The 17,351-nt window shown below is 45.4% G+C and overlaps 1 protein-coding gene and 1 long non-coding RNA gene across 3 annotated transcripts in view; one reads left to right on the forward strand and one right to left on the reverse strand.

Annotated features, from left to right (window-relative positions):
* The first annotated feature begins 2,007 nt into the window (after positions 1-2,007).
* Positions 2,008-3,659, forward strand: LOC142829453 (uncharacterized). Its single transcript, XM_075929164.1, has 2 exons — positions 2,008-2,520; positions 2,776-3,659. The coding sequence occupies exons 1-2, from the start codon at positions 2,077-2,079 to the stop codon at positions 3,040-3,042; spliced, it is 711 nt and encodes a 236-aa protein (XP_075785279.1). The 5' UTR covers positions 2,008-2,076; the 3' UTR covers positions 3,043-3,659.
* A 9,748-nt stretch (positions 3,660-13,407) lies between these two features.
* Positions 13,408-17,351, reverse strand: part of LOC142829637 (uncharacterized) — a 42,001-nt gene continuing 38,057 nt past the window's right edge. For both annotated transcript variants that reach the window (XR_012904263.1, XR_012904264.1), the window contains exon 3: positions 13,408-13,884. This is a non-coding gene — a long non-coding RNA (uncharacterized LOC142829637). The remainder of the gene's footprint in view (positions 13,885-17,351) is intronic.

Genomic DNA, 17,351 nt, shown 5'->3' on the forward strand with positions numbered 1-17,351 from the left:
AGGCAGTGAGACCAGTCTTCTTTAGGATATTCAGCACAACTTCCACCTTTTCCAGGTAAGTCTCTCAGTGTAGAGTATGGATGATCACATTGTAAAGGTAAGTGGCTGCATAACTGGTATAGAGGCATAACAACTTGTCCATGAGGTACTAGAAGGTAGCTGTGGTCATGTATTGCTCAAAGTGTACTGAAATAGTCCCACTAGATGGAAAACACAGTCTTTCTTTTTGCTTCTTTGGCTAGGAGAATCTACCAATACCTCTTTGTCAAATCCAATTTGTTGCCCAGTTGGTTAACTAATTCATCTTTGTAGGTATAGGGTATGCATCAAATTGGAATACCTTGTTCATCCAGTGAATGTCATTGCAGAACCTTTTGGTGCCATAGGTTTGGGCACCAGCACAATCAGGCTGCACCACTGGCTGTTGGATTCCTTGATGATCCCTGAATCCAACATTCTCTTTGCTTCAGCTTTGATTTCCTCCCTTTGGGCTGCTGGGATGCAGTAGGTCTTTAACTTCACCTTGGCTCTGGTGTTCATGAGGATGTGGTGATATGCTTTGGTCATCCAGCCTAGTTTTGCCAAGAATACATCCTGGTTCCAGTTGATCATTTCAGATGCCTTGATCTTTTGGTCTAGTGTCAAGCTGAGAGATATCTTCACCTGTTCTGCGGGTTGCTTTCCTGCATCAGGGCCTCCTGGGTGACTATGCAAAAGCTCTTGGGTGTGACTGGACTTAACAACCATGTCAGCAGTACAGACCAGAGTCCCATGGTCCTTTTTTTGACCAGGCATTCTGATAAAAAAAATCAGACACCTGGCAACTCCTAAAGACCACTTGAACAACCTGTAAATACTGCTTTCTATGTAAAATCAATGGTATCCCTAACTAGCTAGGGCCTAGACAAAACACCTAGTCTCAGACTCTTTGGAGCTGTAATGTACAGTCCAACACTAGCCAGACTAAAACTATTTAGCACTGCCCTGCTGCCTTCATCAGGGCAAGAAGCTCCTAACCCTGTTTCTCCATTTTGCATTCATACAACAAAGGGCAGAATTTTGCTCCAAATTATTTTTCCATCAATAGACTGCAACCACTTCTGAGAGGAATGAAGCAGCTATTTAATAGTATTCAGCAGCAATGTCACACAACATCTTATGACACAGAGTAAAGAACACCATATCCAAATAAATTTCCCTTCAGGGGAAATGTAGCTAGGCAGAATATAACTCAGAATTTAGTCGATTTATGATCAGCTGTCATAGTTCACCCAGCCTTCATTAACTAGCCCATCACTAATTGCTAGGGATTACCTGAGCCAGATGTTAGTGTTTTATATAAACAATTAAAGTGTAAAGAGAAAAATAAAATTAATTTAGTTTTTATTTGTTAAAAAGCTAAAATTTGTCAGGCTTAACATACTATTGACTAATGCTCTTTTAACCAGTAAGAAAACAGGACTTTGGTCTTAACATTCCTTTAGGTTTATAATAATGTATGCAAATATTGATATTAACTAATGGCCTTATCCAACTTCCATTAAAGACAACGGAAAAACTCCAATTTACTTCAATAGGAGTTGGCTACAGTTATAAATAAATTACAGATAAGTGCAGCATATTCTGCTTCAGAAGAGCTAATGCTGTTTAGTAATGTTATAGCACAATATGGTTACATCTAGACTGCACGCCTTTTTCAACAGTATCTGTCGACAAAGCCTCTGTCAAAAAAGAGCATCTAGATTACATTATGCGGATTGAAAAATCAATCTGCTTTTTCGAAAAAGAGCGTCCAGACTTCCGGATGCTCTGTCGACAAAAGAAGGCACCCAGAAGTCCTTCTGGCAGGGCATGGGGGCAGCCTTTTTTTCCAGGTGCTGCTGCCTGCCCTTTGCCGAGACACGTGCTTAAAGGGATCTCCCTGGACAGCTGTTGCTCTGCTCCTGCTTCTGGCTTGCCTACCTCCTAGAGGGAAAGCAAAGCTGCTGCAGTGCTTGATCTGGTTGCCATGCTTCCTCAGATACCACAGCAGTTTATTTTCTGGGTTTTTTTCTGCTTTTCACCTTTTATTTGGCCATGGAGCCTGAGCTGCTCCTGGGTAGGCGATGGCCCCACGCTGCCACATTGCAGCTTCTGCATGACTCTGTCATGAATCTCCTGCCCCACATGGACCCAGACCATACCAAGGAGACCCTCCTCCGGGATGCAGGAGCTCTGTCCTTGCCCCCAAACTTTTTTGGGAACAGGCAGATTTGGAGACATGAGACAAGTTCGGGCTGGTGGGACCAGCTCATCATGCAGCTCTGGGACGACGACCACTGTCTCCACAACTTCCAGATGGAGCTGTGTGCCTGGCTCGCCCCTGCTCTGAAATACCAAGACACCCACCTGCGGCCCGCCATCCCTCTGCAGAAGCACGTCTCAATTGCCCTGTGGAAGCTGGCCACCCCCGACAGCTACCGTTCTGTGGGACACCAGTTTGGAGTGGGGAGCTCTACCATCGAGGCCGTCTTGATGGAGGTAAGTCACTGTTGGGGGACAGGCCCTGCTGAGTGGCGGGGTTAAGAAGGGGGGACTGCCAAGCAAGGGCAAGAGGGAGTGGAGGATGGAGTGGCACTTGGAGGCCACTCCTTGGCCACCCCTGCACTGATGCGGGGAAAGGGGGCATCCTGACAAGGGGAAAGGTGGGTTGGGGGGAGGGGTTTCTTCTCCCAAGCACTTAGGTAACCTGTCTAACTCCCTGGTTTCTGTCTGTCTATTTGTCTCGTGCTGCAGGTGGTGAGGGACATCAGTGCGGAGCTGCTGAAGAGGCTTGTCCGTCTCAGGGACCTGGACAATATCCTTGCCGCGTTTGCCGCCCTTGGCTTCCTGAACTGTGGAGGAGCCCTCAATGGGACACACATCGCAATCTGCCATACTGCCCCATCAAGCAGCCCAGTTTATAAACAGGAAGGGCTACTACTCCATGATGCTGCAGGCCCTGGTAGACAACCAGGGACACATTACGGATATTTGCGTCGGGTGTTTGGGGCGGGCATATGATGCCCACATATTCAGGAACTCCTACCTGTACCGCAGGTTGCAGGCAGGAACATTTTTCCCCCAGGACACCTCGTGCTCAGGGACGTGCAGATGCCGAAGTGAATAGTGGCTGACGCAGCATTACCCCCCTGATGCTGTGGCTCATGAAGCCCTACAGTGGCCACCTGGATGCGAGGAAGGAGCTTTTCAACACGCATCTTAGCCAGGCTCACATCCAGGTGGAATGCGCCTTCAGCCATTTGAAAGGGAGGCTACGTTGCCTTCTCACACGCCTGGAGATGGGCGAATGCAACATCCTGGAGGTGGTGGTTGCATTGTTGCGCCCTCCATAACCTGGTGGAGAAGAAAGGGGAGACCTTCCTGCCGGGGTTGGGGACAGGCCCTGATGGGGAGGAGAGGCAATTTCAGCAACCCTGGACGACTGCCATCTACCAGGCTCACCAGGCTGGTGTCCAAATCCGAGAGGCCCTGAGGGAGAGATTCTCAGAAGGAGCCCACTGACTCCTCCCCATGGGGGGTTTGGCCTGGCCCACACCTATCCTTTCCCTCCACAACCCTCACCCTCTTCCCATTAAGAACACATATAAGACCCACTTTTCTTTGTAAACAGAAATTAGCTTTATTATAAACACTAGGCCTGCGTCTAGACTGGCAAGTTTTTCCGCAAAAGCACGCGCTTTTGCGCAAAAACTTGCCAGCTGTCTACAGTGGCCGCTTGATTTTGTGCAAAAGCACTGACATTCTACTGTCTGAAATCAGTGCTTCTTGCGCAAATGCTTTGACGTTCCCATTCGGGCAAAAGCCCTTTTCTGGAAATGTTTTTGCGCAAGAGGGCCAGTGTAGACAGCTCAGATTTGTTTTGCGCAAAAAAGCCCCCATTGTGAAAATGGCGATCGGGGCTTTCTTGCACAAAACCGCATCTAGATTGGCACGGACACTTTTCCGCAAAAAGAGCTTTTGCGGAAAAGCATCCGTGCCAAAATCTAGATGCTCTTTTCCACAAATGCTTTTAACGGAAAAACTTTTCCGTTAAAAGCATTTGCGGAAAATCATGCCAGTCTAGACGTAGCCTAGCAGTAAAGAAAATGTGTGAACTGTTTACCAAACTTTATCTTTTAACTGTTCCCCTGTTTATCCACAAAGTAAATCTGTCAGTCAAAAAAAAAAAATGTTGTAACATAACTGAAATGTCCTTTAACTGGGGTGGTAAGGGACTGAAAACCTGGAGGGGGCTCAAGAGGACCACTGCTTCCTTGATCGCAGGGTCCTGCCACCTTCCTGTGTCCTGGCATTGCCACGGCCTTGGGATCAGGTGGAGCGAGATCTAGTCCTGGCCTGGGTAGGATGGGGGGGCAGCTGTTGGGCCTGAGCGCTCGGGAGCAGGTGGGGGAAGGGGGGACTGGAGGGGCTGGGAGAGCTGGAGGAGCAGGGGCCTGGCGTGCAGGAGGAGCGGTGCCCGTGACAAGAGCAGGCAAGGCAAAGAGCACCCTCATTGTGGCACAGATGGTAGTGCACTGCTGGACCAGCTCATCCAGCAGCCCGGTGTGCCACTCGGCCTCTGCTTCCGTCCTGTGCTGGAGGGTCCTGATGAGGCCCTGCAGGGACACAATGTGCTCCCTCAGCAGGTCTGTGTACACATGCCAGTGCCTGCAGGTGCCAAGGGTCCAGGATGGTGGTGGGGCAGGTGTGGTGCTCCCCTGTTGGGTAGAGGGTCTGGCTGTGGGGGAAACGAGGAGGAGACAGTCACTGTCTGTGTGCACTCCTGCTGTCCCTGAGGGCATGCCGTAGCTGTCAGGGGCTCTGCTTTGGACAGGAGACTCAGGAGTGTTACACATGACACTGCGTCTGAGTTCAACAGCGGCCTGAAAGCCTCACAGGGGCCCCACAGTGGCAATGGGATTAGCTGGCCCCCCACACTACCAACCTGCTCGTGTGTGGTGACCCCTCAAAGCACTCACCTGATGTTCTCTCCCCGATGTCCACAGACTCCTGTGAGGCCTCTGAGGTCTGGGTCCCTGCTACCTTCTCTTCCTCCCCCCCCCTCCTGGTGCAGTTCTCCCGCCTCTCCTGCCTGGTCTTCCTCCCTCAGGAGGGGTCAGTCCATGTTGTGGTGGGGTAACGCGGACTCCACCACACGCAGTGGAGTCTGGGCTTTCCCACCGCCCAGGATCTGCTCCAACTCCTCGTAGTAAGGGCAGGTCTTGGGGGCTGCCCCGGAGCAGGAGCTCTGGTCCCGGGCCCTGGCATATCCCTGCCACAACTCCTTTACCTTGGCCCTGACTTGTGCCCTGGGCGGGGGTGATGCCCTTTGGTGGCCAGTCCCTGGGCCAGGCGCACATAAATGTCCGCATTCCTGCAGCATGTTTGCAGGGCCTGCAGGGCTTCTTCCTGGGACCATAGCTCCAGGAGGTTTTTTATTTCTGGCCCTGACCAGGCTGGTGCCCACCTTTTGGTGCCCCTGTCCCAAGTAGGGCCAGGGCAGCCTTGAGACTGGGACATGGCTGTCATGGGTGGCACGGGTGCTCTGGCTAGCTGCCAGACAGCAAGGCCTGTCTGGGTGCCTGTGCCTTTAAGAGGCTGCGGCCAGGAACCACAGAGGCTACACTGTCCACCAGGGCTTCTTCCTGGGAGCCTTTTTTGTTGACAGAACTGGCTCCCTGCGTCCACACACACCTTTTGGTGACAGATCTCTGTCAACAAAGGCATTCTTCCTCGTAAAAAGAGGTTTACTGTTGTCGACAAAACTGCCGTGTTCTGTCGACTTACTTTCGACAGAACACAGCAGTAGTGTTGACACAGGTATAGTTTTGTCGACAAAAGGCCATTTTTGTCAACAAAACCCTGTAGTCTAGACACATCCTATAGTTGCTGAGCTTTTCTATAACCCTACTTTACACGTCCCTTGTAGTGCTGGATTTTAAATGTAAGCACAAAATAGTAACCTGTACATATTTCAAGAGATCATGCTAAAAAACTTTGAAACCCCTGAAATAATTTTCATAAGTGGCTTCAAAGGAAAGGATGTAATAACAATACAATCATTGGACTGATTTTAATTAATTCTCTAAAGATGCACTAGAGCTTTATTGACTTTTTAATGACATCATTAAAGCAATAATATTTTCTGACGGATAATTTGTTGCCTAATACTTGTTTTTAGTTCAATAGGAATACCAAGACTTTCCTTCCACATGAAGCATCTATGTTTCATTGTTCCATATGTAAAATACATACATATATTTCTTGGAGTGAACAGCAGATTTAAACACTACTATGACAGTACGCTTGAACTCCACTCTTAGGCTGTGTCTACACTAGCCCCCTAGTTTGAACTAGGCTAACGTAGGCATTCGAACTTGCAAATGAAGTTTGGGATTTAAATATCCCGGGCTTCATTTGCATGTTCCCGGGCGGGCACCATTTTTAAATCCCCTTAGTTCGAATTGACTGCCTGCGGCTACATGCAGCAGTCAGAAGTTAATCCAAACTAAATCCTTAATTCGGATTAACTGTTACACCTCATTGTAACAGGCTGCCATCTGGGAGGTCCATCGGGGCGCTGTCAGTATTTAAATCCCAGGCTTCATTTGCAAGTTCAAATGCCTACATTAGCCTCACTAGTTCGAACTGGGGGCTAGTGTAGACATACCCTCACAGTGTCCCCTCCTTAGATTGTCTCATCTAGAAGGTATACAAGGACTGAGGATCTTTTCCATAATTGTGGTTCCTGGTGGTGTTCACTTGCAAGACTGTGGTGCCATGCAACAATTAGCAGTATTTGCCAGTAATTATCTTTCTGCATCCCTTGTTAGGTCTGCTGGGTATTGAAACAATATCTTTTCATGCAAACATATCAAGAACATCCCTTCACTCTCTCAAACAATTAACACCAATACACACCAATCTTTTTTTATTTAGATGTAAGGCCTCCAGTATATTCTTCACAGTGAAGCTTGAGCTGGAGACTCCATATTCCTGTTACTGAGGAACTGCTATTGACAGGATACCACACCAGGAAAACAGGCAGGAGAGTTAGGCTGGAACCAGCTCAGTCACGTAGACAGAACAGAGCATAGAGCTTAATGAAGTTCCACTTGTTTAACTTAACCTGCATTCAGCTTCATTCTTTGCAAGTGAAATATCTGACACCTTCAGTATCTGAGCCACTCACAGACTTTAATAAACCTATGCTCACAAATCCCTGTGAAACAGAGAACATGGGCAATAGATGAAGAAAGCTCCACTGCCTGTGGACCCACACAAACTCCACCCCTGCTCTATCCAGGCTTTGCCCCCTCCCCATAGTGTCCCTCTTCTCTCTGCTCTCCCATTCCAGGCAAATCCCAAATGTAGCAAATGACATTTGAAAGAAATACTCTGGTAAAATGTCTTTCTAAAGAAAATGGAGCATGTTTTCCACAGCATGCCAGATTGTGAAGACTGGACTTGCAGAAGGTACCTAATTAAAAGCACTAACTGGGGAATAAAAAATGTCAATCAGAATTTTTTTTAATATACCCTGAAGTTTGTCTCATATTTATTTGCAAAACATTTGTAGTAAGGGCAAATCAGTTGTCCTGTTGAATACAACATTAAATATTATGGAATACATGATGCAGCCCTTTTCTGTTTCACATTTTCTTTGCCAGTATTTCTAAAATGATTTTATATTTCAAAAAGATTCTCTTAAACCTTCATAAAGTAATCATTCTAGATTACTACATATTTAAACTCACTAAAACAAAGATATTATTTTAAATTAAACCAGAGTGGTTTAGTGTGTTCATAACAAAGTTAATTGCTTTTAGAAAAGGGGAATTTATTTTGTGTGATTTTCATAACAAGAATTTCACAAGCTAGTTAGACAGTGTGTGCAGAATTGAGCTTCATATGGAAATTTGACACTATTTCTCTAGGACTGAGCAAAGACATTAACTGGATGGCCTATTATAAAACCAGCCTTTCTTACATTTAACACCTCATTAACATAAAAAGTTAATGATGGAACATTTCCAGCCCACTCAACTAGCCTCATTAGCACCTGCACTACAACTGACAGGTACTTTTTTATCTCCCTTTTTTTGTTATGTATAATATTCTGCTTCCCCCTTTTTTCTCCACTCAAGCTCATCTGAAGAAGTGGGTTTTGCCCATGAAAGCTCATGATGTTATATATATTTTTGTTAGTCTCTAAGAGTACGTCTACACTTGCTCCCTAGTTCGAACTAGGGATGCAAATGTAGGCGACCAAAATTGCTAATGAAGCAGAGATTGAAATATTCCGCGCTTCATTAGCATGATCTCACCAGCAAGTTACTCCGCTCAACAGCTGATTTGAAAGTGAAAGTGCACAACGAGACACGTTAGTTCGAACCAAACCCTTTGGTTCAAACTAATGTTACTCATTTTTTAGAGGAGTAACGTTAGTTCGAACCAAGAGGTTTGGTTCGAACTAACGCATCTCGGCACGCACTTTCACTTTCGAAATAGCTGTTGAGCGGAGTAACACACCAGCAAGATCATGTTAATGAAGCGGGGGATATTTAAATCCCCACTTCATTAGCAATTTCAGTCGCCTACATTTGCATCCCTAGTTCGAACTAGGGAGCAAGCGTAGACGTACCCTAAGGTGCCACAGGACTACTTATTTTTATAATAAGACATGTTTATGAAACTTCACTATATATTTATGTTAAAAATATATTTCAACAGTTGTTATGCATAACAAAGGATTTTATATCTTAGTAAGGTACTCATTTTGGTGGAGGGTCTCTTAAAACTAGTTATCAAATAGAAGTGAAAGGGAAACACATTTGTTCAGCTATCTGGAAGAAAAGGAATGTTGTCCCTTAGAGATCTTTCAACACTGGGTGAAAGGAGAGTGGGGGTGGATAGAAAGGATAGAAAGACTTTGGAAACATGTTTTTGTACTATATTAAAAATGTTTATTTTAGATAAAAATGGTCTTTTGAAGAATTTATTAAAAACCTCTATGTCTGAAGGATCAAAGCATTTAAAGCTAAAGCTGAATACTCAGATTGTGCATCTAAATATCTATGCATGGATCTTTTAGAAATGTGATTTTATAATTTTTAGCAACAAACTAATGAAATAATTAAAGCAAATTTTAAACTAAAATCCTGTAGGCATAGTAATGTACAACTATTTTTCTCGGTAAATTCAGAGTAGGAACATTCCTGTTAAATGGTTTTATTACCACTTAATGACTCTTTCACAGGCTCCATGTTATGCTAATAGCTGTTGCAAGCTGGAAAGCTTTTCACATGGAAGTTAACAGATCCATTTATGAGGAAGAGTCACCAGTTTGCAATAGCTTGCTGTGGGAGCCTTCAGGAACAGTCAGAATAGGAAGAAGGGAGTAGTTGAGCACTAAGACCCAGAAAGAGCATTGCCTGCCCTTGCCTCTTATACTCTCAGTCCACGCCCAGGGAAGTACTGTTACCCCCATTTTATAGAGCAGAAACTGTGACTCAGAGATTAAATGACTTATCTCAGTCATACAGAAATGTTGTGACTAAGCTAGGGTATGTCTACACTACAGTGTTATTTCGAAATAGCTTATTTAGAAATAGTTATTTCAAAATAGCTTATTTCAAAATAACACGTCTACACACAAAGGCTACGTCTACATTGGCCCCTTTTCCGGAAGGGGCATGGTAATTTTTGAAATCGCAATAGGGAAATGCGCGGGGGATTTAAACATATTAAAAAATGTCCGCCGCTTTTTTCCGGCTTTTAGAAAATTTTTAGAAAATTCCTACTTTAAAGGAATAAGATCCTCCAGAAAAGGGCTTTTTTTCCGGAGGATCGGGGCCAGTGTAGACGCTCTTTTCCGGCTTTTCTAAAAGCCAGAAAAAAGCGGCGGACATTTTTATTTAAATGCCGCGGGGGATATTTAAATCCCCCGCGCATTTCCCTATTGCGATTTCAAAAATTACCATGCCCCTTCCGGAAAAGGGGCCAATGTAGACGAGCCCAAAATGCATTTCGAAATAGCATTTTGATATTTCAAAATAGCGTGTCTACACTGAGTGGACTCTGAATCGCATTTAAGGCTGGCCAGAACTAGTTCCGGCAGGGCATCAGGTCAGGAGTTACTGTGTGGGGCTGCTGCCTGAGGTTATCTGAGGTCTGTGCTTAAAGGGACCCCCCCCCCCCGGACAATCAGTTCTCAGGTTTCCCTGCTTACTTCTCTATCTTGCTGAGGGACAGAAAAGCATTTTGTCTGTGTGCGCTCTGGTTGCCCTCACTCGGGACACCACAGCACTCTGCAACATGGAGCCAGAGCTGCCCCTAGGCACTCTGGTGCTTCTCTTGGATGCGTTGCTGCGAGCCTGGCTGCACTTTCTGCAGGCTGCCATCCGGGAGGTCCATCGGGGCGCTATCAGTGTCCAGGAGGCCCTGAAGGAGAGCTTTCACCCTGAGGAGCACTAGGAACCTCTCTGGTCTGTCCCACTGGGGGCTTGTGCCTCATTCCTCCCTCACGTCTTTCCACTTACCCCTCCCTAACCTCCCTTCCTGATGTGAAATAAAATACATGTATTTTCGTGAACACAAACTCTTTTTATTTAACAAAACTGGGGGAGAGGGAATGAAAATCTGGTGAGACTGGGGAAAAGAAGGTGGGAGAGGGGAGAAGAGAGGGTGGGAGAGGGAAACCTGGGAGAAGGCAGCTGGAAGGGGGAAGTAAGGGGAAGAAGGGGGAGGGGAAGCTCAGGGTTGGGGCTCTCGCCGGACCAACTTGATTGTCATGCAAACCTGCTTCTGGGTTCTCATGTGGCCTTTGGTGGCCAGGCTGGCAGCTATCCTGCCATAGACGGCCGCATTCCTCCATCTAGTGCGGAGATCACAGACCCCCCAAACCAGAATAAGGTCCATGATCTCCACCCTGGACCTGGAAGGCGCCCACCTTCTCCGGGCCCTGGAAGGCTCCTGGGAGCTGGCAGACTGCTCCTGGGGAGAGGTGGAGGGCTGGCTGCCAGTGGCTTCCTGGCTCATGTTTTGGGGCCACTGGATCGGGGCAGTGACTGCTGGCTCTGGGCTGGCAGGCTTGGAGCTGGCACAGGCACTGTGGCTAGAGTCTACACCTTTAAAGGCTCTGGGGAGAAAGGGAGGGAGAGGAGTGTTCTTGGTTGAGGCTGGAGTGGCCACCAGGGCACTCTGGGAAGGCTGGAGGCCTCCTATTTCGAAATAAGTGTCTAATCAGCACTTATTTCAAAATAGCTATTTCGAATTTGGTGTTATTCCTCATAGAATGAGGTTTACCAAATTCAAAATAAGCGCTCTGCTATTTCGAATTTATTTCAGAATAGCAGTTTGGCTGTGTAGACGTTAGGAAAGTTATTTCAAAATAAGGGCTGTTATTTCGAAATACTTTTCCAGTGTAGACAGGAAAAGACCCAGTGTAGACCCCCAGGAATTTAACATAGGTATCCTGAATCCCAGTCCAGGCTTTAACCCAGGAGCAAAAGGGCCTGCACAGGTTGAAGTGGGTTGATCCAGCCCACAGAGGTCCTGCTGCTCCCTCGCCTCCAGGCCAATTAGGGCCTGGGGGCAGGGAGAAGTGCACGAAGTTTCCTCTGCCCTGCCAGGAGTGCATGGTGCTTAGAAGCACCACACGTTCCTGGAAGGGTGGGAGGAGATTTTGCATGCTTCCTCCCCCGCTCAAGCCCTGATTGGCCTGGAGGCAGAAGGGGGAGCATGCAAAGTCTCCTCCCATTGCCAGGGGCATGGGTGAAGGGCTGGCCCAAGCCATTTTGGTGCCCCGGGCCCCAGGCACGCGGCGCTGCCCCCGGGACGCATGGCCTCGCCCCTGGGCACATTACACATGCGCGGGCCCAGCCCCAGGACACGTGGGCGGACACACGGTGCATCCGCTGCCCAGTTGGACTGGCCACTGCTGATGGCACGCAGCCCGCCAGGCACCCCCCGTAGGTTGGCACCCTGGGCAGCTGCCCGACTAGCCCACCCCTTAGTCTGGCCCTGAATGGGTGCATAGGGGAAATCTTGGGGGGGGGACACAAAGACTTTATGTGCTCCTCAACCCCCAGACCAATCAGGGTCTGTGGGTAGGGAAGCAGGGAAGTATCCTGGCTTTGCCCCTTCCGTTTGAGGCCGTGCCCCTTCTAGTGCAGCTTGGGGCCACTTTACAAATTTCTGAGGTGGCCTCCGGCAAAAAATTATTTCCCACCCCTGCCTTAACCACAAGATCATCCTAGCTAGTAACATGCTTCTTTTAATGTCCAGGTCTGTAATATACTCCCTCCCCTCTGAGTCTGCTCAAATACCAGTTGAAGTCAATGAAACAGCTTCTATTGACTTCACTAGCCACTGGACTGGGCCCTGAGAAAAAATGTGTGCTGCAGGCAAGGTTCCCTCTAAACTTAATGAGCACCGCCCAACTTTCGGGCTTTAGGGGCTTTAGAGGCTTTAGGGCTCCAGGCATGGAGTGGCCTGGTTGGGAAAGGAGCACTTCTCCCTCAACAGCTCCTTGCTGAGAACAGAGCAGCAACCCCTGGCTGGATGGGTCTCATTAAGTATCTGTGTGCCATGCTGCCACATAGCTTGCCTTAGAGGGAACTTTGGTCATAGGTGGACTTGGGAATGTAGATCAACGCTGCTAGCATCAGCAGCAGCAGCACTGCTCTCTGGACCCAATTTAATCTGCATAGTCAGCAGGCATGTTAATAGCCGTGAGAGCTCCTAGCATGGTACTACCATGGTTTCTGAAGCAGGCATTAAAAACAACTAGCTTCTATGCTGTGTATTCTAACAGAGGCTTCCTTCTTTCTTGCTGAATGCAGGGAAAATGCACAGTCAACTTTAAGACTTTGTTGTTTTTCAATCATAGTCAAGAAAAAAAGAATACAGTCTCTGTATCTGCAGTGCACTCTTACGATTAGATGTCAGCCAATCATGTCCAGGTGTTAGTATGCAGACATGTATTTCAGATAATAATTGACTATTAGAGAGTTTTATTGTTATTGATGGTGCAACAGGCCAGAAGTAAACTGATTTTACAGTCTGGCCACCAGTATTTAATAGTACTGGTCTCAAAAGTTATAACATTTATTTAAATTCCAAAACGTCGGAGCACCAGTGATGAATTTAAAGAAACACACAGTTTACATAGTAATCATTTACACGTGTATGCTCCTGCTTTGTTTTAATACTTCTGCATAATAATGCATGAAGTAAAAAAAAATCTAATTCAAAACCAGTTCAAGAAAAATGAAAAGAAAACCTAGTGACACATTTTAAATTACTATTCCCTCCTTACATTTGGTTCTGGTTATAATCAGGGAACATACTGCAATAATTAAATTAGGTTCGCTGAAAAAAAAATTCACAGGATAAACAAGAAAACAGATTCCATGAAAAGATAAAGCTAAGTAGTGTCTTTTTTAGAATGTGAAGTATTATTAAAGGATTTCTTCTGATTAAAATGGGTAATATTTCTAGTGAGATAAACAGCACTCTTGATCTTGAGATATAAAACTCCAGAACTATAAAATGAATTGGAAAAAATAATTCAAATTGAAAATAGGTTTTTACCTAATGATATCTAGCATTTTATTGAGACATACAAAACATGGGAAAGGATGTAACTAAATGATATCACTCCAGGGAGTCTACAATTCCCAGGGCACGGGTGGAGAGAGGAATTCTCCTGGTGGGGGGGCTTCTCCGACCTGTTGTTGGCTGGCAGGAGCTGCCTTGTTTCACTTCCAGCTTTGAACTCTTCAGTGTCACTAGTGTCAGTACAGCAGCAACTTTTGGTGGACATATGTGCAGCACATACCCCTGTTGGGCTCCTCGCAGCTGGAGAAAAGCAGAGAATGGGGTACAGTGGGTTAGGTATAGCTGCCTCCCTCAGGGTTCCTGCTGGTGTCACAGCAGGGTAGTTACTTAAGTATAAGAAGTAAACTGTCCTCTCCTATTCTAGAAAGATTATTGAGGGTTATAGATGGACCTGGGAAAATTACTAAAGCAATGGCTGTCAGTGTGGCTACTGCAGTGTACAAACTGAAGAACTTGGAGGACATTAATATGTCTAGTAAACAAGTTATATTAGCATAACAATGAGTAGTCCTGTGGCACCTTAGAAACTAACAAAAATATTCATAGTATCATGAACTTACGTGAACAACACCCACTTCTTCAGATGAGCATGAGTAGAGAAAAAAGGGGGGAAGCAGAATATATAACAGAAAAAGAAGAGAAAGGAAAAAAATGTACTCATCAATTGTAGTGCCAGTGCTAATGAGGCTAATTGAGTTGGCTGGAAGCATCCCATACTTAGCTTTTGATGTCAATGAGATGTTAAATGTAAGGAAGGCTGGTTTCATAATGGGCCATCCAGCTAGTATTTTTGTTAAGCCCAAGTGAAACACTGTCAAATATGTATATAAAGGTCAATTCCACACTCTCTCTCTCTCTCTCTCTCTGTAGCTGGCTTGTGAAATTCCTTTGTAGAAGAATGGTTCATTTAAAATCCATTAATAGTGCCAGAGGCAAGTTAAAATGTACCCCTACACAGGTTTGTGTGTGTTACTATTCCTGATATCTGACTTATGTTCATGTCATACAAACTGTCCAATTTGGCCAATATACATGGCAGAGGGGCACTGCTGGCACTTAATGTGCATATATCACATTAGAGGATAGTCAAATTAACTGTGTGAAGAGGGGTGAATTTCACTCTTAGAATATTGGCAGATTTTTTTGTATGTATAGATAATGCTTATCGTTTTATTACCTTCAATAGTTTTCTTGTTCCAAACCATTTATTGTAATTTTTTAAAAATGCATAATAAAATTGCATAGCAAATACCTAAAGATATATGCATGAAATACACATCTATTACAATCAAAGAAAAAAGTTATATTTTCTGACTCTGAGCTTCATTTATTGTGGTCTCTCTTGTATTCCTTTCCCCTAACATTAAGGTTCTTTTGAGCCCTTCAAGATTTAATGAACTAATTACACTAAAGATTCTTTGTACGTCATACTCAATAACACATCACCAAATCAAGAGCAGGATTTGGATAAAAAATGGTTGATGGATCCACTCCTGCTCTCACTGAAATCTATGGCCAAATTTGCATATACCTCAACGGAAGTAGGATTGGGCTAAACTAAAGGAATCCCCCAATTGGCACAGAATTGTATCAACTACTCCTTGTAGAGCAGGTAACTGCAAATTTAGGCCCAAAAACAATTGAGCAATTTTTCAGTTTCTTTTCAGTTAAGATCAATTGGCCATCCCAACATCATTGTTTCTCTTTTCTTCAGTAACTCTTCAAGTGTTCCAATTTCCTATTGAGAGAAACATTTTCCTTCACAAGAACCTCTGAATTACTATCAACTGTTTCTATTTTTTTCTGCAGCCATACGAGATCTCTCTGCCCACTCCCAGTATTAACCTAGTGTTCTGTTTATTTCTATTCTTCCTTCTACTTCAGCTAGCTTTAAAGAAAACATTTATAAAAACTAATCTCATGATTTTAAGCCAACCTGATGAGTTCATGGGTCCTAATTCATGATTTTTAAATGGTTAGGGTTGGCAACATTGTTATCTAATCTAGTATGTTTACAATTAAAGACCAGATCAGGGCTGTCAACAGGGTGGAGTGGGGTGCAAAGGGAGCAGCTGCCATGGGGCCTGATGATTCAGAAGGGCAGCCACTGCTGTTACTGCAACAGCAATGGCAACCAGAGTCCACAGCCTTTTAAATCACCACTGGAGCCCTGAACAGCACAGTCTGGACAGAGCAGAGAGCTGGCTGTGGGAGGCACGGCACAGCCCAGATGGTCCCACCCCTTTTCTGAAGCCCCACCTCTTTCGGGGCTGAAACCAAGTCCCTCACTCCCAAAACATTGCCCAGGACCGGTGAAGTCTGTCGCCAGCCCTAAGCCAGATTGTTTTTCACCTGTGTGTAAATCCATTGGGAATGGAGGACTTAGGGGAGCCAAGAGCAATATCAGGCCCCTGGGCAAGGTGCAGGGAGGGGCAGGGCCAGGTAAGCAAGCATGCCACACCATGCCCCAGCCCTCAGCATCAACCAGAGAACGGTGCACACACCCCCACACTCTTAGAGCTGCCGTGCAGCACTCCGGTGACAATTTAAAGGGCCTAAGGTAGCAGCATTGGTGGCCAGATCCCCAGGTCCTTTAGAATCACCAAGCCCTGGGGCAATTGCTCTGAGGGTTGCCAGGTGTCCGGTATTGAACCGGACAGTTCGGTATTTTCACTTTCTGTCCAGTAAAAAAAAATCAGAAAATTCCGGACACCTAAAATGTCCGGTACTTTCTGATTTTTTCCCGGACAGAAGGCAAAAATCCCGGTCTCTCCAGCTCAATACGGAGGCAGCCTGGCAACTAGGCTTACCGGTTTCCGCAGGGGAGCTGTCCAGCCCCGCATAGGGAGGCAATATGGCAGGCAGCCGCCGGCAGCCTGTTAGGGCCAAAAAGCCTCACCCCGCATTTCTTAAAGGGGCCACGCTATTTTTGTTTGTTTGTTTATTTGTTTGTTTTTGTTGCTTAACAACTCTTGAGGTCTTTTTTTTCGGTATATTTTCTGAAACCTTCTGGCAACCCTAATTGCTCTTCTTGCCACACTGTTAGTGGGTCTGGGAGGCGTGCTTTAATTTATACCATCTGGCCAGTCTCTGGCCAGCCCTAGGACTAGGGAACTGTAAAGGTGGCTGGCTGGGAACCATTTGTATTTCACACTCATATCTTCCAGTCTTGCACTGACCATAGCATGGCTGGAGCAGGGAATACAAGCCAATGTGTGTTGATGTGGATTTTTAATTATTCAGTTAAAGATTTTATTGTAATTCTTCAGTTGATAGAAAAACATTTGCTGGGGAAATATGATGCTGAGTAAACAGTGCTATGTTTCTCACACTTTTTAAAATTTCAGATATATACAAGTCACACATTTTTACTAATTCAGTGGTGTTATAAAACATTTCCTTTTTCAAAGCTGTCCTGCCCGCTGTGATTTATAAGTCTTTTTAATACACTCTCTATTTAGTTATATAGCGTGCATGTGTTTGAAACTGAATATTTTAATACAATATCTGCAGTTAGCAAATGGTTGTAGTGCATGCACTATATAACAATCAATAAGATAATATTCGTGATAAATGGAAAGAAAAACATGCTCAAACAATTGCTGTGTTTGTCCACCCTGTGCACAAAGTAGGAAATACTCTAGTTTTTATGTACATCAGCTGAATGTACATAGCAGAAATGCAATTCAAGATTACAGAATAGAAAC

Source organism: Pelodiscus sinensis, chromosome 5 (assembly GCF_049634645.1).
Source record: "Pelodiscus sinensis isolate JC-2024 chromosome 5, ASM4963464v1, whole genome shotgun sequence".
NCBI lineage: Eukaryota > Metazoa > Chordata > Testudines > Trionychidae > Pelodiscus > Pelodiscus sinensis.

Coding starts and splice junctions, on each gene's coding strand:
- LOC142829453 (XM_075929164.1), top strand. CDS start 2,077: ATGGAGCCTGAGCTGCTCCTGGGTAGGCGATGGCCCCACGCTGCCACA. Junction 2,521..2,775: donor TCGAGGCCGTCTTGATGGAG/GTAAGTCACTGT, acceptor CTCGTGCTGCAG/GTGGTGAGGGACATCAGTGC.